The 16,858-nt window shown below is 49.7% G+C and overlaps 2 protein-coding genes across 3 annotated transcripts in view; both read left to right on the top strand.

Moving 5' to 3' along the window:
* pdlim5a (PDZ and LIM domain 5a) overlaps positions 1–8,232 on the top strand; it is a 29,404-nt gene extending 21,172 nt beyond the window's left edge. For both annotated transcript variants that reach the window (XM_029162534.3, XM_029162533.3), the window contains 6 exons: positions 4,121–4,203; positions 5,631–5,826; positions 5,991–6,171; positions 6,676–6,796; positions 6,913–7,028; positions 7,140–8,232. In XM_029162534.3, the coding sequence (XP_029018367.1) occupies positions 4,121–4,203; positions 5,631–5,826; positions 5,991–6,171; positions 6,676–6,796; positions 6,913–7,028; positions 7,140–7,229 (787 nt within the window). In that variant the 3' untranslated portion in view covers positions 7,230–8,232. The remainder of the gene's footprint in view (positions 1–4,120; positions 4,204–5,630; positions 5,827–5,990; positions 6,172–6,675; positions 6,797–6,912; positions 7,029–7,139) is intronic.
* Positions 8,233–10,916: 2,684 nt separating this feature from the next.
* The window catches only part of bmpr1ba (bone morphogenetic protein receptor, type IBa), a 38,840-nt gene continuing 32,898 nt past the window's right edge, over positions 10,917–16,858 (top strand). The window contains exon 1 of the mRNA XM_029163108.3: positions 10,917–11,004. The gene's annotated coding sequence lies outside the window, so the exon portion shown is untranslated. The remainder of the gene's footprint in view (positions 11,005–16,858) is intronic.

Genomic DNA, 16,858 nt, shown 5'->3' with positions numbered 1-16,858 from the left:
CAATATGTTCAACGTTACTTGGGCTGTTGAATTGGAGTGTGTTATATAAAGATACTTTATGTAGAAGCTTTAGGCGCTTGTTTACATTTATTGTGTTAACGGTTTTATAATCACGGTGTCTCGGAATATAATAGGAACAATTTCATTCATGCATGTGTGTACAGTATACGGTGAATGATCAGTCTAAGTGCTTGTGGCTGTGGGACATCTGTGGTGCTGCAGGAGGAATCAGGTGTGACGTCTCTGCAGGTTTGTGTGAGTAGAAAAGCCTTTGTAATGTAAGATATTCTCCAGTGCCTTTAGATTTACGACACCTCCATGTTTACTTCCCACAGGAGATGCTAAAGCTAATTTTAGCCTCTTGTATCTTGTTGCATTTTGAACACAGCTGGCCGTCTCCTTGTGGAGGCTCCTCTGTGTTTTGGGTTTGGTGACGTATTATTCTGTATGGTAGCTAATAAACGGATTCAGTTCCTCCTGTTTCCATTTCTTGTCTTTCTGGTGTCTCTTTCCTTTCCTTTCTTTCCTCGATATAAAAACCTCCAGCTATTCAATAAGCACTTTCACACGAACCTCTCTATGTTGCTGTTATGAAACAAACCATTAGATTAAATTACTTAAAAACAATGACCCAGTAAAACACCAGTGGGTCTTTCACTCTCCACATTTCTTGTCCAGTCACACACTGAGGTCCGACGACTGGTTCGCCTCAGTGCCGGCACCTTTAACGGCCCGTGGCCCGGCCCTAAACCAGCTGACACCACCTCACCACATGTCGGCCTCCTCTGATCCTGGACCAGCTGCTTCAGCTGCTGCAGTCACACATCCTCACAAGGCTTTCAGCTTTAGTGTTCCACTGTTCATCACAGTACACGTGTTCACCTCGGTCTGGCAGTTCCTCAGTTGCACCACCAGAGGGCAGTACTGGCTCATAAACGGCTGTTTCCACTACTGGTTTGAGGGGACGTGATGAAGGATACTGCCGCTGAGTCATCATTTGGTCTTTCACCTCAACGCAGGTGCTGCACAGCATTTATAATAAATAATGTACATTAAGCCATAGTCAAGCTAATTGTGGTGATTATGTCCCGCTATTAATATTTTAGCTTCCATCACACTCAGAATATAATATGGCCTTGGACGAAGAAGTCCATCCTGAGCTGCATCAAGAGGTAGACTGGGCAAAACTGGACAAAACTTGATTTCACTTGCAATAGCCTGCTTGAAAATAGTTGTTACACACTACTGTGATAAACAGTGTGTAATTCAAGCATTAACCACTGGTGATTATTATCGTTGACATCTTTAAATGCACCTTTGTCCAGATGTGGGTCCACGATGAGCCAATAAGGTGCAACAGGTGCAATTGCTCCTTCTTTTAATAATAATAATAATAATAGTAATAATAATAAATGTCTTCTAGTCGTCTGATGTAAAGGAGGCCTATTTTTATCTACAGTGTAAACAGGGCCAGAACCATCCCGGCGGTGGTTTGTTTGAGCCAAGGAGCGAAGGACACGCTCCATATGTGTCTGTGGAGACCAGGGACACCAGCTATAACATTCAGCGGTCGCCGTGAAACAGCTCGGCAGCCCCTCAGTCGCTGGCTGGTGGACACAACTGTGCACATTTGAGCCGCGAAGAATGAAGCGCGCGTGAGGGAGACGGCGTTTGAGTGGGAGCCTGTAGGGAGCCACGTCTCTGTCGCCGCCGCGTGCGGACGCACACGCCTGCATGATGGGGTGCGTGCGCGGACTGATGCCGGTCCAGAGAATATCACGGCCCGAAATTATAGACCATCTGTCGCGTGGCGGAGGGAGCTGCTGGACAGCGTTCAGCTATGTTAATGGGCCATTTGTTCAACGCTCAGACCCAACCGACACGTTTATGAGATGCACAAAACAAGACCTCAAGTTGTGATACAGTACACGAGAGGTTGCGTTGCATATGTGTGTTGGGTGTCCGGAATGTCCCGCTTTTTCCTCGTTATCGTTAAAAAAAATAATTGAACGATGAGTCTTATTATTGGACACACGCGAGGAACAACAGAGGCACTGAGCAACTGTGTGGAAGTCAAGGTTTCCCTGGAGGAGGAGAAAGGAACCAGTAGGATGAATGTCCCTCGTTCCTCCCGCTCCGCTTCAATAACGGCTTCAGCTAACGAGGCGCTCGCGTCCAGATGGTCACTCACCGCTGCATCAACGCACGCGGGCCGCCCATCAATCAGCCAATCGCGCCCTTGCGGGATGAAATTAAGGCTCCGCGTAATTGGCCCGATTGGTGGGGAATATTATTGAGCCGGGCTGTAATTGGCTGTAATGAGCGAGAGGCCGGGAAGCGTCTTATTTCCTGCGTTTTCCAGTCAGCGGGAATGAATGGCGCTAGCTCGCGCGCCGAGATGATTCGAAGAGATGACTGTTAATCTCCGCGTTCGCCGAGGAGGAGGTCGTTCCCGTTCTCCTGCTCGATGGGTTGGAGCCAGCCGGTGCCAACGGGGACCTGAGCTCGGGGACCTCCATCACGTCTGCTTAATTTACCCAACGTTTGACCTTTACTGTTTCGCGGCAGCGCCCAAACGCGGGTTCGTTCACAGACGACTCGGCCCGAGATGATTATGTGTCAGGCTGCTGTCTACGCGCATTGAGCCGCGCGTCTGGCTGTGGATACAGCGTAATAAGTCAATGTCCCTGTGAGACGCTAGTGTACAAAATGATGACCTAATGACGAGAGCGAGGAGACGGGGGATGCGCTGTGACAGCCTGGGTCTGTGCCAGCTACGGCCCGATGAGCTGGAATCCATGCTGACACAGGCCACTGTAATCACGCTTTCACTGTATCTCTACGCATGATCATCAGTGGTCCACAGAGGACGAGCACCCTCTTGACCCCCTCGCCTCCTCCTCTTCCGTAGAAAGTCGCCGTTTCCACGCACACGTTTTCCCGCTGCCACGGTTTCACGGCTCTTTCGGAAAGTAGTATATATGATATATATTATATATGAAATAGAGGGTTCTGAAGGAGTCGTGTGTGCTCTGTGGGGAGCACTCCTTGTTATAGGCGCCCCATGTGTTCGGATGTGTGTGTGTGTGTGTGTGTGTGTGTGTGTGTGTGTGTGTGTGTGTGTGTGTGTGTGTGTGTGTGTGTGTGTGTGTGTGTGTGTGTGTGTTTGTGTGTGTGTGTGTGTGTGTGTGTGTGCATGAGGAGTGGCACACCAGAGGTGGGGGGGGGGGGGGGGGGGTAGCAGACAGACAGAGCACCTACTGAAGCGAGGCCAACACACGCACAAGTGTCACATTCTTCCTGTCTCTCTCTCTCTCTCTCTCTCTCTCTCTCTCACATCTGATGGGCTGCATCACTCTGTCTCGCCCACACACACACACACACACACACACACACACAAAAACCCCACACAGGCACAGAGTTACAGGGTAGCTACGCCCGCGGTTGCCATAACATTCTTCTGATGGGTTCTAACTGTTGGCACCGGTCCGGATCCGCGTTCGGGGCCCGCACGCACGAACGCACTGATGTCTTACTCTTCTGGCGCTGAAGGTTTGGACAGAATACGTCTCGGGGTGCGTCAGGATGAGCACCTACTGCCTGAACGCTGTCATTAATTGACTCCGTCGTTAGCGATGCTACTCTGGCTTCTGGCCGCGCTGCCGCACGGTAAACCTGCCCTCTGAGTCATTTGACCTAATACTTTGGCAGCGTGCTGTATTATTAGTGCTGTCTCCCATCCATCATAAGACCGCTGAGCTGGACTCGGTCCTGCAGTAAAACGGGGCCCATGTCGGAAAGGGCACCGAAAACTTGGGTCGGGTCCTGCCGCGGCTGGAGCCGCCGTCTGTGCTAACGTATTTAGCTCTGCCCTGTCAGCAGGTAGGTGGTCTGGAGTCTGTCTGACTGTGTTTTGACAGAAACATGACAAATTCAACCGTGCATGTTTTTTTTCCACATCACTCTGCATGTCTTATTTTTCCAGGGGGGGCTTTCAGAGGTATTTCACCGCACCCGCGTCCTGCTGTGGCACCGCGTGACCCGCGGTTCTGCCGTTCGGGCCTTAGCACTGGATGCGGTTGCAGGTGATTGACCCCCCGCCGTGTCTCTCTCTGCACAGCGAGGAGAGCGAGGAGGCCGAGCTCAACAGCCACGAGTCTGCAGTCATCAAGACCATGATCAAAGGCCCCGCGGCGGCTCCAGGTGAAGCCCGGTCCCGCTCGGGCGCTGTGTGCACCGCGGCCCGGCGCTCAGCCGCTCCGCGTGTCATATGATTTATGGACCTTGGACCCAGCCACAATTGGCGCGTCGTACAATAACTGGCTAAAAGCGCGCTTTAAAGGACACGGCGCGTAGTGTGAATCCTGGGTTCCGCCGACGCGTCCAACAAACGTGCGCTTGTGAGGCTCCGCGTGCTCCGTTTTCACTGCAAGCCGTTTGCGGTGTTTTTTCACTAAATGAACTAATGCGGCATAATCAGACCACGGCGCTTAAGCTGTTTTCTTAAGCGTAAGACACAGAGAACGCACAGATGTCTAAGAAGCAGACTGCCTTAAATAGAGGCATAAAAATAAAGTCCTGAACACGAGTTTTGATTGATTTGTAAATCAAAGTTTATAAAAACCCTGTTACTTTTGGGTTCCAATCCTGGCGTCGTGTGAAGGTGATTTACTGCTCTTGGGCTGGATGTTGTTGCAGCCTGTTAGCAGGAGGAAGAGGCTTGTTTTCCAGGGCCTCCATCGGCCGCTCTGCGCATCAGGAGGGTAATTGTTCCCGTCAGGAGCTGAGGATGGAGTTTTGAGGGCTGCAGTGCGAGATGCTCACGCAGAATGGATGCTGCAAATTGGTTCTTTTTCAGCATAGCTATTATGTTCCCCCTCCACCCGGTCGTCTCGCGCTCGGCTTTTATTAGCCAGACTCTGCGGGCGCGTACGAGGAATTCGACTCGTGTTTCCAGTGGCCCTCCGCATACTTCTCTTTGTGATGCAGCGTAAATCACGGACGCCGTCGCCCACCGAGGGACACGGGTCGTCAAAATATACGGCCGGTCGCACGGCGCCCCAGCAGCAGGGCGCCGGGCGGCCATTTTGAATCCGGATCCGCGGACCGTGCCGTCAGCGAGCGGCCTGTTGCTCATGGGCACTTCTAAACAATCAGCGCCCTGTTGGAGCTTTAAGACTCAGCCACACACCTTTCAGTTAAACAAATATGCAAAAATATGGACTTGTCAAATACCTTAAGCTAAAAGCTTAGCGTATTAAGCTTTTGTGCTGTAGCTTTCACACATACAGTTGTGTAATGTATTATTTTAGCCTCCTAACTTTATTAATGCTGCTGTGGTCACGACACTGACTCACACAGACCCGTGTCCTGTAATGGTGAAGTCCAACACCGGACGCAGGCCTCCCTTCACCTTGCGGCCTGGAGCTCGGAGGCCAAGCTGCATGTTTAGCCAGGTGTCCAGGTTTTACTGGGGGAGCGTCTCGGCGGTCGGTGCCGACGCATGCACACGCGCCCCAGGAATGCGTCGGGGTGACGCATTCTGTGTTGCTGAAGACTGATGTGGCGCATCCGCGGTGGTGACAATGTGGATCAATGCCCGGCCGTTAAAGCGCCCTGTGCTCCTGCAGGTCATCGGCCACCGACCGGATTGATCACCCCGTCCTTCGGCATGAAGGGCAACGGCACCGCCCCGAGGGACCCTGTCCCCACCCGACCTGCGCCTCAGCCCCACCCTAAGGATCAGGACACCCTGGTCCAGATGGCAGAGCACATCCCTGCTGGGACCCGCACGCCCATGTGTGCACACTGCACCAAGGTCATCAGGCGAGTGAAGGCTGCTGTGGTTACACACGTCTGGTATCCGCTGAATGAACAACAGCAAATAACTTAGAGGGATTTGTTATTGATTGATTTGTGCTCGCCCACTAGTGGACGCTTTGGGTACTACAATAAGTAAATAGATCTGATGCCGTTTTCTCTGTTCTCAGAGGGCCTTTTCTGGTTGCAATGGGAAAATCGTGGCACAAGGAGGAGTTCAACTGCGCCCACTGCCGCACGTCTCTCGCAGACATAGGCTTCGTGGAGGAGCAGGGCTTCGTTTACTGCGAGCACTGTTACGAGGAGTTCTTCGCTCCGACATGCAGCCGCTGCCGGGCTAAGATTCTGGGGGTGAGTTGGACCAGTTGGACGAGATGCGTGTTGTCATACTGTATGTGTTGTTTGCTATGACTCAGCGTCGTTTCACTCACGGACCCGTCTGAAAATAGTGAGGCAGAGCTGCGTGTGTGTCAGGGAGATCTTTGCTCCGGTCGGACACGCTCCCTCCCCTTTATCCTGAATCCCCTCCAGCCCTCTGATTCTCACACATCTTCAACCAGCTTACGGCCTCTTATTAAGCGTTTTTCTCACCCTCTCGCCGCTAATCCCTCATTTCGCTCCGGCCCACCGACTTTCCACTGACTCTCCGTCCCGTCCTGTTCTCACAGTTCAAGGGTGGGAAAGAAAGCGCGTTTCTTTTAAGCTGGGTCATGTGACAGGGGAACATTCCTGACACGCTGCGCCGGCACGTCCATGTGTTCCAATCGAACGCAGGTTAATAAAGGCTGAAAAGGTCGGCGCCGCTAATAATGGCCCACGCCTCCAACTAACGGCATTGTTTGCTTCGTCGTCCAGGAGGTGATAAACGCCCTCAAACAGACGTGGCACGTCTACTGCTTCCTGTGCGCCTACTGTCAGCAGCCCATAAGGAACAACACATTCCACCTGGAAGACGGAGAACCGTACTGTGAACGAGGTGAGTGTCAGGAACACACAATGACCCTTCGTTAGTCCCAGTTAAAGGAAATCCGCTCATTAGCACAGTCGAACCGTGGTCGGCTCCTCAATAAGACGTATCTTTATCTCCTGGAGACTTCTACACTTTGTTCGGGACCGGTTGCCACGGCTGCGAGTTCCCCATCGAGGCCGGAGACAAGTTCCTGGAGGCCATCGGTCACACGTGGCACGACACATGCTTCGTTTGTGCTGTGAGTTAAATACACACACGTCACAGTAAACTCAGGTGCTCAAGAGTAGATTCCGTGAGATGAGCAATAAAACAAATATATTCAAGTGTTTGCTTTTGTGCTTCTCCTCAGGTCTGCTGTACCAGTCTGGAAGGCCAGACCTTCTTCTCCAAGAAAGACAAACCTCTGTGCAAGAAGCACGCTCACGCAGTGAAGATATGAGGCCACGTGTGCTGGTGGTTAGTGGGAGGAAATGCACCAATACAAGAAAAAGAGATGCTAATAGTAGACGTGTGATGACCATAAATAAGTGTCAGACTTTAAACATTTTACTGATCTTTGCCCATTTTAATAAAACATATTTTAAAATACGTACTAAATGCACAAAAAGCGTGAGGATAGAAAGTGTTGACTTTCCTTAATTTAAACTTTTTTTCTCTATGCTCTTAACATGAATCATATTATATTTTATTGCTTCTTATTTGTGTGAAACAGGTAACATTAACGAAATGTTTCCATTTTAAAAACTAAAAATTAAGTTAAATTTGAGGATCACTTGTGATTTTAAGGAGGCCAGAATTGGTCATAATTTAAAATACATGGAAAATGGGGAAAATGTCTAACAAAAATTAAAAGTCATAATTAACAACTAGAAGACACTGGTTTTCTATGCTGAGTTAGTTGTGTTGGTATTTTTATTTATGACTTCATTTTGCGTTTGCCTTAATCTCTGTTTTTTTTACATTCCATCAGTTAGAGGCTAGTTTTGGTTCTCAAACAAAAAAAGTGTCAAACCTCAATAACAGAATATCAGCGCATTAAAGAGCCTGTGTTGTTGTGTTTATAGAAGAGAAGGACTGTTTTCTCTGGAATTGTTTAGCTCACTGGGGTTGATTTCTGAATGAGCCATAGATAGACTGTACTTTTGTCTGTGTTTCAAACATTTCACTTGACTTTTGATAAACAATGCATCATGTTCAGTTTAGTGATTGATTCTGTTTATTGTCTGATAAGCGCATTATCTGTCTGACTTAGATTTCTTACATCACAAATAATGACATTAAGGCACAAGATACATATTTATCTTGAAATGTTGGTTTGTACTGAGACAAAAAACATGAGTACAAAAAGTACAATATACAGTAGGTCAGAACATGGTTTATAAGTTACTTCCCACTCACAAAAGTATAGAAGGAAATGTTGCTCAATAAATGATGTGCAAGGATTTAGTGTATTATACTTTTCTTACTTAACATCCTGGAATAATCCTGGAGGGAGGGATGCCAAGGTCAAAGTACAGAGACAGTACACATTTTGACCAAACTCTTCACACACATACAAACCTAAATAACCTAGAGCTGCAATAGATAAACAGAATAAGAGGTTGTTCGTTATAAGTGTCAGTCAGACGGTGGTGCATCAGATTGGAACAGGGCACAGCTCCAAGACTGTAACTGTATAATATGAAAAGAACAGTGCTGATGGAGATGCACAAAAGTCAAAACACGATGAGTGAGAACCCAAATTTATCATGAAGAAATGAAAACAGCCTGAAAGAAACTAAATCAGACCGACATGACTGAAAAAACAAGAAATAGATTGAAAACAGCAATATGACCCAAATAAGACACAGTAAAAAACACAAAAAGGCCAAAAAGGAAGGTTTGGATCTCCAACGTCCTTTACCTCAGCCTGTTGATATGCTTCACTCCCGAAGAATTACGTAAAACGCCAACTACTGATATTTTAAGGTTGCTGCGTAGTGTATTAGCCTCGTTTAGTCACGCAACGTTCATCAGCCGCCGCCGGGATCCAATGAGATGCGTAGGAAGCTCGTGTGAGCCGCTCCGTGGCACGAATCGCCTCTCATACAGCGCAGTGGGTCGTTGGAGGAGCAGAAGTTTGTGTAAGGAGAGAGAGAGAGAGCGAAGGAGAGAGAGAGAGAGAGAGAGAGAGAGAGAGAGAGCGAAGGAGAGAGAGAGAGAGAGAGAGAGAGAGCGAGCGAGAGAGAAAGAGAGAGAGAGAGAGAGAAAAGTGAGAGAGAGAGGAGGAAGTATATAATGGGAGGCGAGATAGATATCTGAAGGAAATATATATAAGATATATAAGTTGGGGTAGTAGAGAGAATAGATATATATATATCGGTAGCTTGAAATAAAGATATATGAGAAATAATGCTATATATAAATTTATATGGATATATTATAAGTGATATATAAATGGGAGATCGGTGAAGGTTTAGGGGGGGGAGGGAGGAAAAAAAGAGAAGAAGAAAGGAAAAAAATAGAGGGAAAGGAAAAGAAAAAAAAGAAAAAAAAAAAAGAGAGAGGAGAAAAAGGGGGGGGGAGAGTGAGGGGTGGAAAGAGAAAAAAAGGGGGGGAAAAAGAAAAGAAAGAAGAGAGGGAAAAGGAGGGGGAAGAGGAAAAGGAAAGGGGGGGAAAGGGGAGGAAAAAAGGGGGGGGGGGGGGGGGGGGGGGGTAAAGAAATAGGGGGAGAAAAGGAAAAAGAAAGGGGAAGGGGGAAACAAAAAGGCGAAAAGGGGGGGGGAAAGAAGGGGGGGGGAGGGGAAGGGGGAAAGGAAGAGAAGGGGGGGAGGGAAGCAGTATGAAAAAAAAGGGGGAGAAAAGAATGGGGGTATAGAAGGGAAGGGGGGAAATATGGGGGGGGCGAAAGGAGAAAGATGGGGGGGGGGGTGGAAAAGAGAGGCAAAAAGAAAGAGAGAAGAGTAAAGAGATTTGAAGGAGTTGAAGGGGGGGGTGGGGGGGGAGGGGGGGTGGGGGGGAAAGGAGAAAAGAGGGAGGGGGGGGGGAGAGAAAAAGAGGGGGGGGAGGGGGAGAGGGGGGGGGAAAGGGGAGGTGGGAGAGAGTGGGGGGAAGGGGAAGGAAGGGGGAGGCAAAAAAGAGAAAGGGTAAAGGAAAAAAGGGAAAAAAGAGAGGGGGAGAGAGGGGGGGAGAAAACGAGGAGGGGGGGGGGGGGAAAGGAGAAGAGGGGGGGCGGTGAAAGGGAGGGGGGGTTGGGGGAGGGGGGAGGTGGGGGAGCGGGGGGGTTAGGGTAAGAGGGGAGGGGGGAAAGGGGAAAAGAAAGTACAAGAAAATAAAAAAGGTAGGGAAGGGGATATGGCGGGGATGGAGAAAGTGAAAAGGAAAGGGGGAGATAAAGGAAAATAGAAGGAAGAGTGGGGGGTGGGGAGAAAGGAGAGGGAGAAGAGAAAGAAGAGAGGGGGAGGAGGGGGGGGGAAACGGGGGGCGTAAAGGATGGGGGGGAAATGAGGAAGAAGGGGGGAAGGGGGGAGGGGGAGAGGGGTGGAGGGTGAGGGGGGGGTGGAGGGGTGTGGGAGGGGGGGGGAGGTGGGGGAGTCGAGGAAAAGGGATAATAAGGGAGAAAGGAGGGGGAAAAAAGAAAAGCGTTGGGTGTGGGAGGGTGGAGTGGAGAAGAGTGGGGAAGGAAAAGGATGGTGGGGGGAGAAGAGAGGAAAGAAAAGGAAGTAGAGGGGGGGGCAGAAAAGGGGAGGTAGAGGGGGGATGGGGGGGAGAGGAAGTAGAGGGGGTTGGGGAAGGAAAAAGGGGGAGGGAAAAGGAACGAGGGGAGGGGAAAAGAATGAAGAAGTGGGGGATAGGGGGGAGAGAGAGGGTGGTATGAAGGGGGAGGTGGGGAAAGGAAGAAGTGGGGAGTAGTTTTTCCTTTCCGCTCTTTCTGTCCTTTCCACCTTTGAGGTGAAGAGAAGACGACCTCCTATCTGCCTGCGATCTGACAATAACTCCATACAGCATCTACACCTGATACAATGCAAAATCCTTCTGATGCTCTGCTACTTGCTCTTCCCGAATACACAACAAATAATATACTATATATCTGTCGATCATATCACGATCTACTTCTTCCGTAAAAACATCCCACTACTTCTGCCGAGACTCTCATCGCAACTCCAACACGGAACCGACTCTTCAAACTTCTCGCGTCTTCGCCGAAAGTAAAGTCGACGCGACCGTTTCCCGAGGTGAGTAGTGAAGCGTCTGACCGCCCCCCCTTCTTTACGTGCGCCCGTCTGTTGGCGGCGTCTTTACTTCAGTGGCACCGCGAAAAGTTTGACAGCTGCTCGCAGTTTTTAGTTTTGTGGCTGCTCGACGCACGTGCCCTCATCAAGCCCGAGCGCCAATGTGAGCCGATGGTGGTGAGCGCGTTGGTCCGACGTCCGGACGTGTTATTGGGTCCCGGTAGGAGAGGGCCAGAGACCAGACTTAACCCGCAGACCCTCAGTAAATGCGGTGATGACGTAATTAGCGTTGCTGATGTAACTAGTATCTGATCACATCATCACCGTATCTCCAGTTATGTTTGGTTGTGTGTTTGAATCCTCTTTATAAAGACCAGCATCACTGATTGTCTGACACACTAAGTGTAATATGTGAGGCATATTCATACTTGCACATTCTGATGAGATGAAGAACCTCGTTTCTGCAACTTAAATGCACCATTGCTCCAGTTTCTATATGTAAACAGAACGTCTTTAGAACACAGGCGCCTCCTTCCAGCTCATATTCATGCTCCACTCAGGCTTTGGAGTCTGTGTCCGTTCTCCTATTTGTGAGAAGGGCTCTGCACATTGTAGTAGCAATGACCTACCTTTCATTTCCTAGACTTCAAGCGAGCCCCTATTTCGAGAGCTTAGAGAGAAAGAAGGGAAAAAAAGAGAAAGGAAAACATAAAATGAACCTCAACACAGCCTCCAGCGCCGAATAACCTCCAGCCCCATATTCCCCACACGCCCCATTTATGCACCCAGGCCTGCACGCGGTATTCGGCTCCAGTAACCAGGTCCAGGTGTTTGTCAGTGTGGGTTATGACAGGAGTATATCTCGTGCGTGCTTGTGTCCGCGTGCACGTGAGCGAGCGAGCGAGCGAGCGAGCGAGCGAGCGCCTGGACGCAGATGCACAATAACGCGGCTCCACGTCTTACCTCACCTCATCTGAGGGGTCCGAGGCCAGCGGCACCGGGACCCCTCAGGAAAACACTCAGCAAATATGAATGAGAGGAACAGGGGGCCGTGTGTGTGTGTGTGTGTGTGTGTGTGTGTGTGTGTGTGTGTGTGTGCGTGTGCGTGTGCGTGTGTGTGTGTGTGAGAGAGACGGCGCTGAGCTGAGAATCAACCGTGTTGCAAATTGGCTGCGTAATTGGGTTTCACGTAGCAGCTGTAAAACACAACTTAGGCCTCGTTTTTGTCTCGTGTGTGTGTGTGTGTATCTGTGTGAGTGTGAGTGTGTGTGGACGCCTTTTTGTAAAATCTGATTTCTGGAGTTTAATCTGTTCGCCAGCAATAGCAAAGTCCAGATCAATGTTCGCACAGTGGTGAAAGGGAACAATATTCACTCTATGTAGAGTTTGATTTATGGCTCAGATCAAGGCCGCGATAGAGGCTCGCTTTAAAGACGAGCTGTTTTGATGTATCTGCCAGTAAACTTCAGTCTGGGTTAACGGCCTTTCCTCACGTTAGCTGTCATGAGGTTCGCAGCTGAAGCTCGACCCGATGTGACAGCGGGACCTGATAAAAGGCCTAATCGGCGCCGGCAGATCGCGATTCGTGAAGTGCTCGGCGCAGACAAAGATCAGAAAAGCCAAAGCGTTTGAGCAGAATAGTTTCCGTGTGCTATGTTCTTAACCTCTCTCGTCTGATAGAGCGGTGGCCGCGTGCCAGCTCCCGCCGCCTCCCGTGCTTCCGCGCTCGCTCGCTCACGAGAACGCGAGCGCCCGGAGCGGCCGACGCAGATTAGGTTTCAGCGTTACTTCTGTGCAGGTGAACGCGGCCTCAGAACAAAGCCAGGGGCGACTCACACGTACCGTGGACGTGAACTGGAGGGTCGTTAGCTTCGCTAATGTCCAATTTCCTCATCGCGCAGATGCTAACGATAAGCATCCAAAGGAGATAAGAGCCCGGAGCTCGGGCCCCGAACTGCTGCTTAATTACAGTGTCAGCGTGATTTACGCCGCCGCCGCTCCAGCACCGCGCCGAATTCTGAAACAGATATTCTGCTATTTCTTGCGACTCCCTCGGGCCTTGAAAACAGAGTTGAGATAATAAACGGCCTTCGAGGGTTCTTTCAGAATAAGACCCGCGCGTCACCGCGGGACGTACGAAGCGAGGCGCGCTGCCAGTTTTATCAGCGTGCCTCGAATCGCGGGCCGTGACCTTTGGAAGAGGCAGAACAGCACACGCACAGCTCTGAACCCCTCTAATCTCCAGCTTTTCATTTTGTGTTTTGGCCACTTCTTGGACTGGAGGTGACTGATGACTCAATTCACGTGTGCGACTAGACTTTGCCTACACACGTGGGGCCCATCAGCTTCGCCTCTGCAGCCTCTGGAGCTGGGATGAGTTTGAAAGTTGACGCTCGACTATGCAGACGGACGTTTTGATCTACAGGCTGAGCTGCTTTGATGCGTTCCACCAAGTGCGCTGACACGTGCACACAATATGCTTGGGTTAAAGAAAATGCATAATGTTAAACCTAAATAGTCTGAATGGGCCGTACAACATCCTGCGTGTGGGTGTGTGTGTGTGTGTGTGTGTGTGTGTGTGTGTGTGTGTGTGTGTGTGTGTGTGTGTGTGTGTGTGTGTGTGTGTGTGTGTGTGTGTGTGTGTGTGTGTGTGTGTGTGTGTGTGTGTGTGTGTGAGTACAGTACAGTGTGTGTGGGTCTGAGTGGAGGAATGTGTCGGTGTGATGAGCACTGCTTTAATTTGTGTTTGCCTGTCACACCTGTCCTGTATCGGCTTCTCCTCTGGAAGCCACATCCCCGTCTCATTACTATAATCTGCTCCATCCTCCCCTCAGGCTGGACGTTTAGAGGCGCAGCCTCGCCTCACCTCATCTCACAACAGAGTCATTCTGGCCCTGCACTCTCTAATTCACACGGGGCACATAGTTCAGACCCTCCTCCCGCCGATGGGAGCTCCTTTTGTTCCTTTTTTTTTTTGTTGAGTGATGTGATGAAGAGTTGACATCAGCACACTTTGGAGACGGCGCTCGACGTGTCCCGGCCCTCCTTATTGAAGACAGCCCCGGGATCTGAAGGGAGATCACAGCAATGGGCAAACGGCTGTGACGAACACTTTGAGAGGAGCAGGTCGAGGATATAAAGCGTCTTTTTAATAATGATTTATGGGCCCGTCTGAAAGGCCACAGAACCGGTTTGGGCCCGTGTTAGAACATACGGTACCACCAGCCAGCTCCTGATCTCATCTGGCTGCTTCTCTCTCTCCAGCTTCTCTTCTCTCGCTCTCCTGCCATGTTCTTTTATTCCTAATAATTCATTATAACCACGTTAATTTGAACGACTAATAAAAACAGCGGGTTGTTGATGAGCGCCTCCCGTGATCGCAGACGTGAGCGGGCTGCGCCCCGAGGATGCTTCAACTCGCACACGGTGTTGCTTTCAACTCCGAGGCCGCGCTTTATTCCGTCGACCGCAGCTCTGTCGTCTCGTGTTTGCTTTGGCTCATTCCTGACCGAAGTAATCACCAGGCCTGTAGTTAACTCCACGGAAATGATGGAGTGATGAGTGTGGGGGGGGGGTTCCAGGAGAGAAGAAGATAACCGTCTGGTTCCACTTTAGGACAATTTCATCCCTCCTGCCACCCAAAATCGGAGACCCGCAATTTTCAGGGTGCGTCTTTGTGGTGGCGGTCCGTCAGCGACGGGGGAAATATTTGCCTGAGCGCGAGTCATTGTGAAGAAGGTGCTGTCACCTCTGGATCTAGACAGCGCCTCGCTGTTGAAAGCTTTCATTAGGGCCCCCGCTGTCTTGGGGATTCCTTTTTTTTTTTTTAGACTTCCAAAAATAGATGGAAAAAACGGTGTAATTCCGCCTGAGCGGCGCGTGATAGATGGCGGCATCGAGTGTCAGCTTTCAGGTCTCCGCTTCAAGATGTGAGGGGAGAAATTACTTCAAGTTGTGGCCTTGCCTGGTTATTAGGCATGTCTGAGGGGTCAAAGGTCGGAGCGCGTGATTGAGAACTCTTCCCTTCCTGTTTAAAATACAGTCCTTTTGTTTTTGCAAGTCAACATGAAATCACATGTGAACTATTTTTTTTTTATCATGGCTGTGTTTTTACATCTGCATTCCCGCTCTTTGACCCAGACTTTAATGACTTGTCCTACCGTCCTCCACAAACACACACACACACACACACATTGAGGTGTGGAATGATGAATGGCTTTCATTGATGTGTGCGGACGTGTCCCTGCTGAGGGATGAGCGATAACGCGTCTAATGGAACTGGGAAGACGCCGCTTTGCTGCCGCCCCTGTTTCTCCACCGTCCGGCCCACGTCGCCCTGCGCTCTGTCACCATCGCCGCACACGCGCCCGTGCAGACGCCACCTTCCTTCCAAACAGAAACCCACGATGGCCCTGTCGATGTGTTTTCCAAAGTCATTATTCCAGCGTGATTAAATCCGGTTGCAACCAAATCAAATTTCTCCCCATACGATAGTGAATCTGATGCACATGAAATTAAATCTCGAGGGGGTCTGTTTCTTCACTTGCATGTCTGCTGGATTTATTCGTATCCATCTCGTGAGGCAATTACAATATGAAGCAGGCCTCTGGGAGTCCCTGCAGGTTGATTAATGCAGTTTGAGCCTCTTATTGATAGTTACAGCCAGGTGGGACCGCACTGATCACTGCTGATGAGATGAAAATGAAGAGGATAGTTATGATCTAGTCTGACGTATGGTTCCCTTAAAGACAAACGCTGAAGGGTGAGGTCCCATTAGGCTGGTACTGTAGGGGGGCGGCTGTTGTTTGTAGATTTAATTAGATGATAGAAAGAAACAGATGCCTGACACTGAATTAGCTCTGCCAGATCTGGGAGACGGCGAAATCCACAATGAGACAGAAATTTAGAGGAGCAGAGTCCAAGAGAGACCAGATGTCTCTAACAAGCCCCTGTAGGTTTCCAGCCAAAACACCATCAAGCAAATGACTATATATTAGGTCAGCAACACACACACTCGCACACACGAACCACTGGACAAATTGCCAGTACTTTATATTACGACACAGGAAGCACTGTCGCTAATCAAGAGTTTAGTAGGGATGAGCTCATTGCAAAAAGAATTTGTTTTCTATTTAGATTGTGAAAGTGATTCTAGTTAGTTTTTGCCGCCGACGGATAGAAACCGTTCCCCTCGATCAGCATCTTTAGGTTCACAGTCACGCAGGTGTGCGCGAGTGTACGTATCGCGCACCCACTCCTTTAATGCAACATGCAGCGAGTTGTTTTTACAAGCCCGAACCCCTGAACCAAGTCCGCTCCACTTCCTGTAGCTTATATAAAAAAAAAAAAACTAGCGGGAAAGAAAAGCACATGCAGCGTACGGGTACGAGTCAGATTAGCTCCAACCTTTTGTAATGTTTTCATGAATATTCACAAAATTGGTAGATGGATGCGTTCGTGCTTTGCTTTCTGGGTTTAGAATAAAGGCCGCCTCTACCTGGCGGCTCGGGGTGAACAGAACACACACCTCTCACTGAAAAGCTGCCCGGCAGATTGGGTTTTTATCCGCTGCCGCCGGAAGCCAGGAGGGGCAGAGACAACAGTTGCTCCTCGGAGGCATCTGTTGCAGGTTTCAGGCACATGATGTGGGATTAAAGAATTAGCTCCAACAAAAAACCCCACGCACACAGAGTCTGAGCGACCTGCACCCACACATCCACACCTTCCTCCGCTTTCTCAACCTGGAAACCTCATCTTATTCTTTTAATTCCTGTTTTCCCCCCTGTGTTATCTCCAGCAATTAAAGTTGTCTTAATCTTTTGTAATACGATTATATTGGTGGCAGATAAGGTTTAGG

Source organism: Betta splendens, chromosome 9, assembly GCF_900634795.4.
Source record: "Betta splendens chromosome 9, fBetSpl5.4, whole genome shotgun sequence".
Classification (NCBI taxonomy): domain Eukaryota; kingdom Metazoa; phylum Chordata; class Actinopteri; order Anabantiformes; family Osphronemidae; genus Betta; species Betta splendens.
Note: the sequence above shows the minus strand (reverse complement) of the source record. Positions and strands in the feature narration are given on the sequence as shown.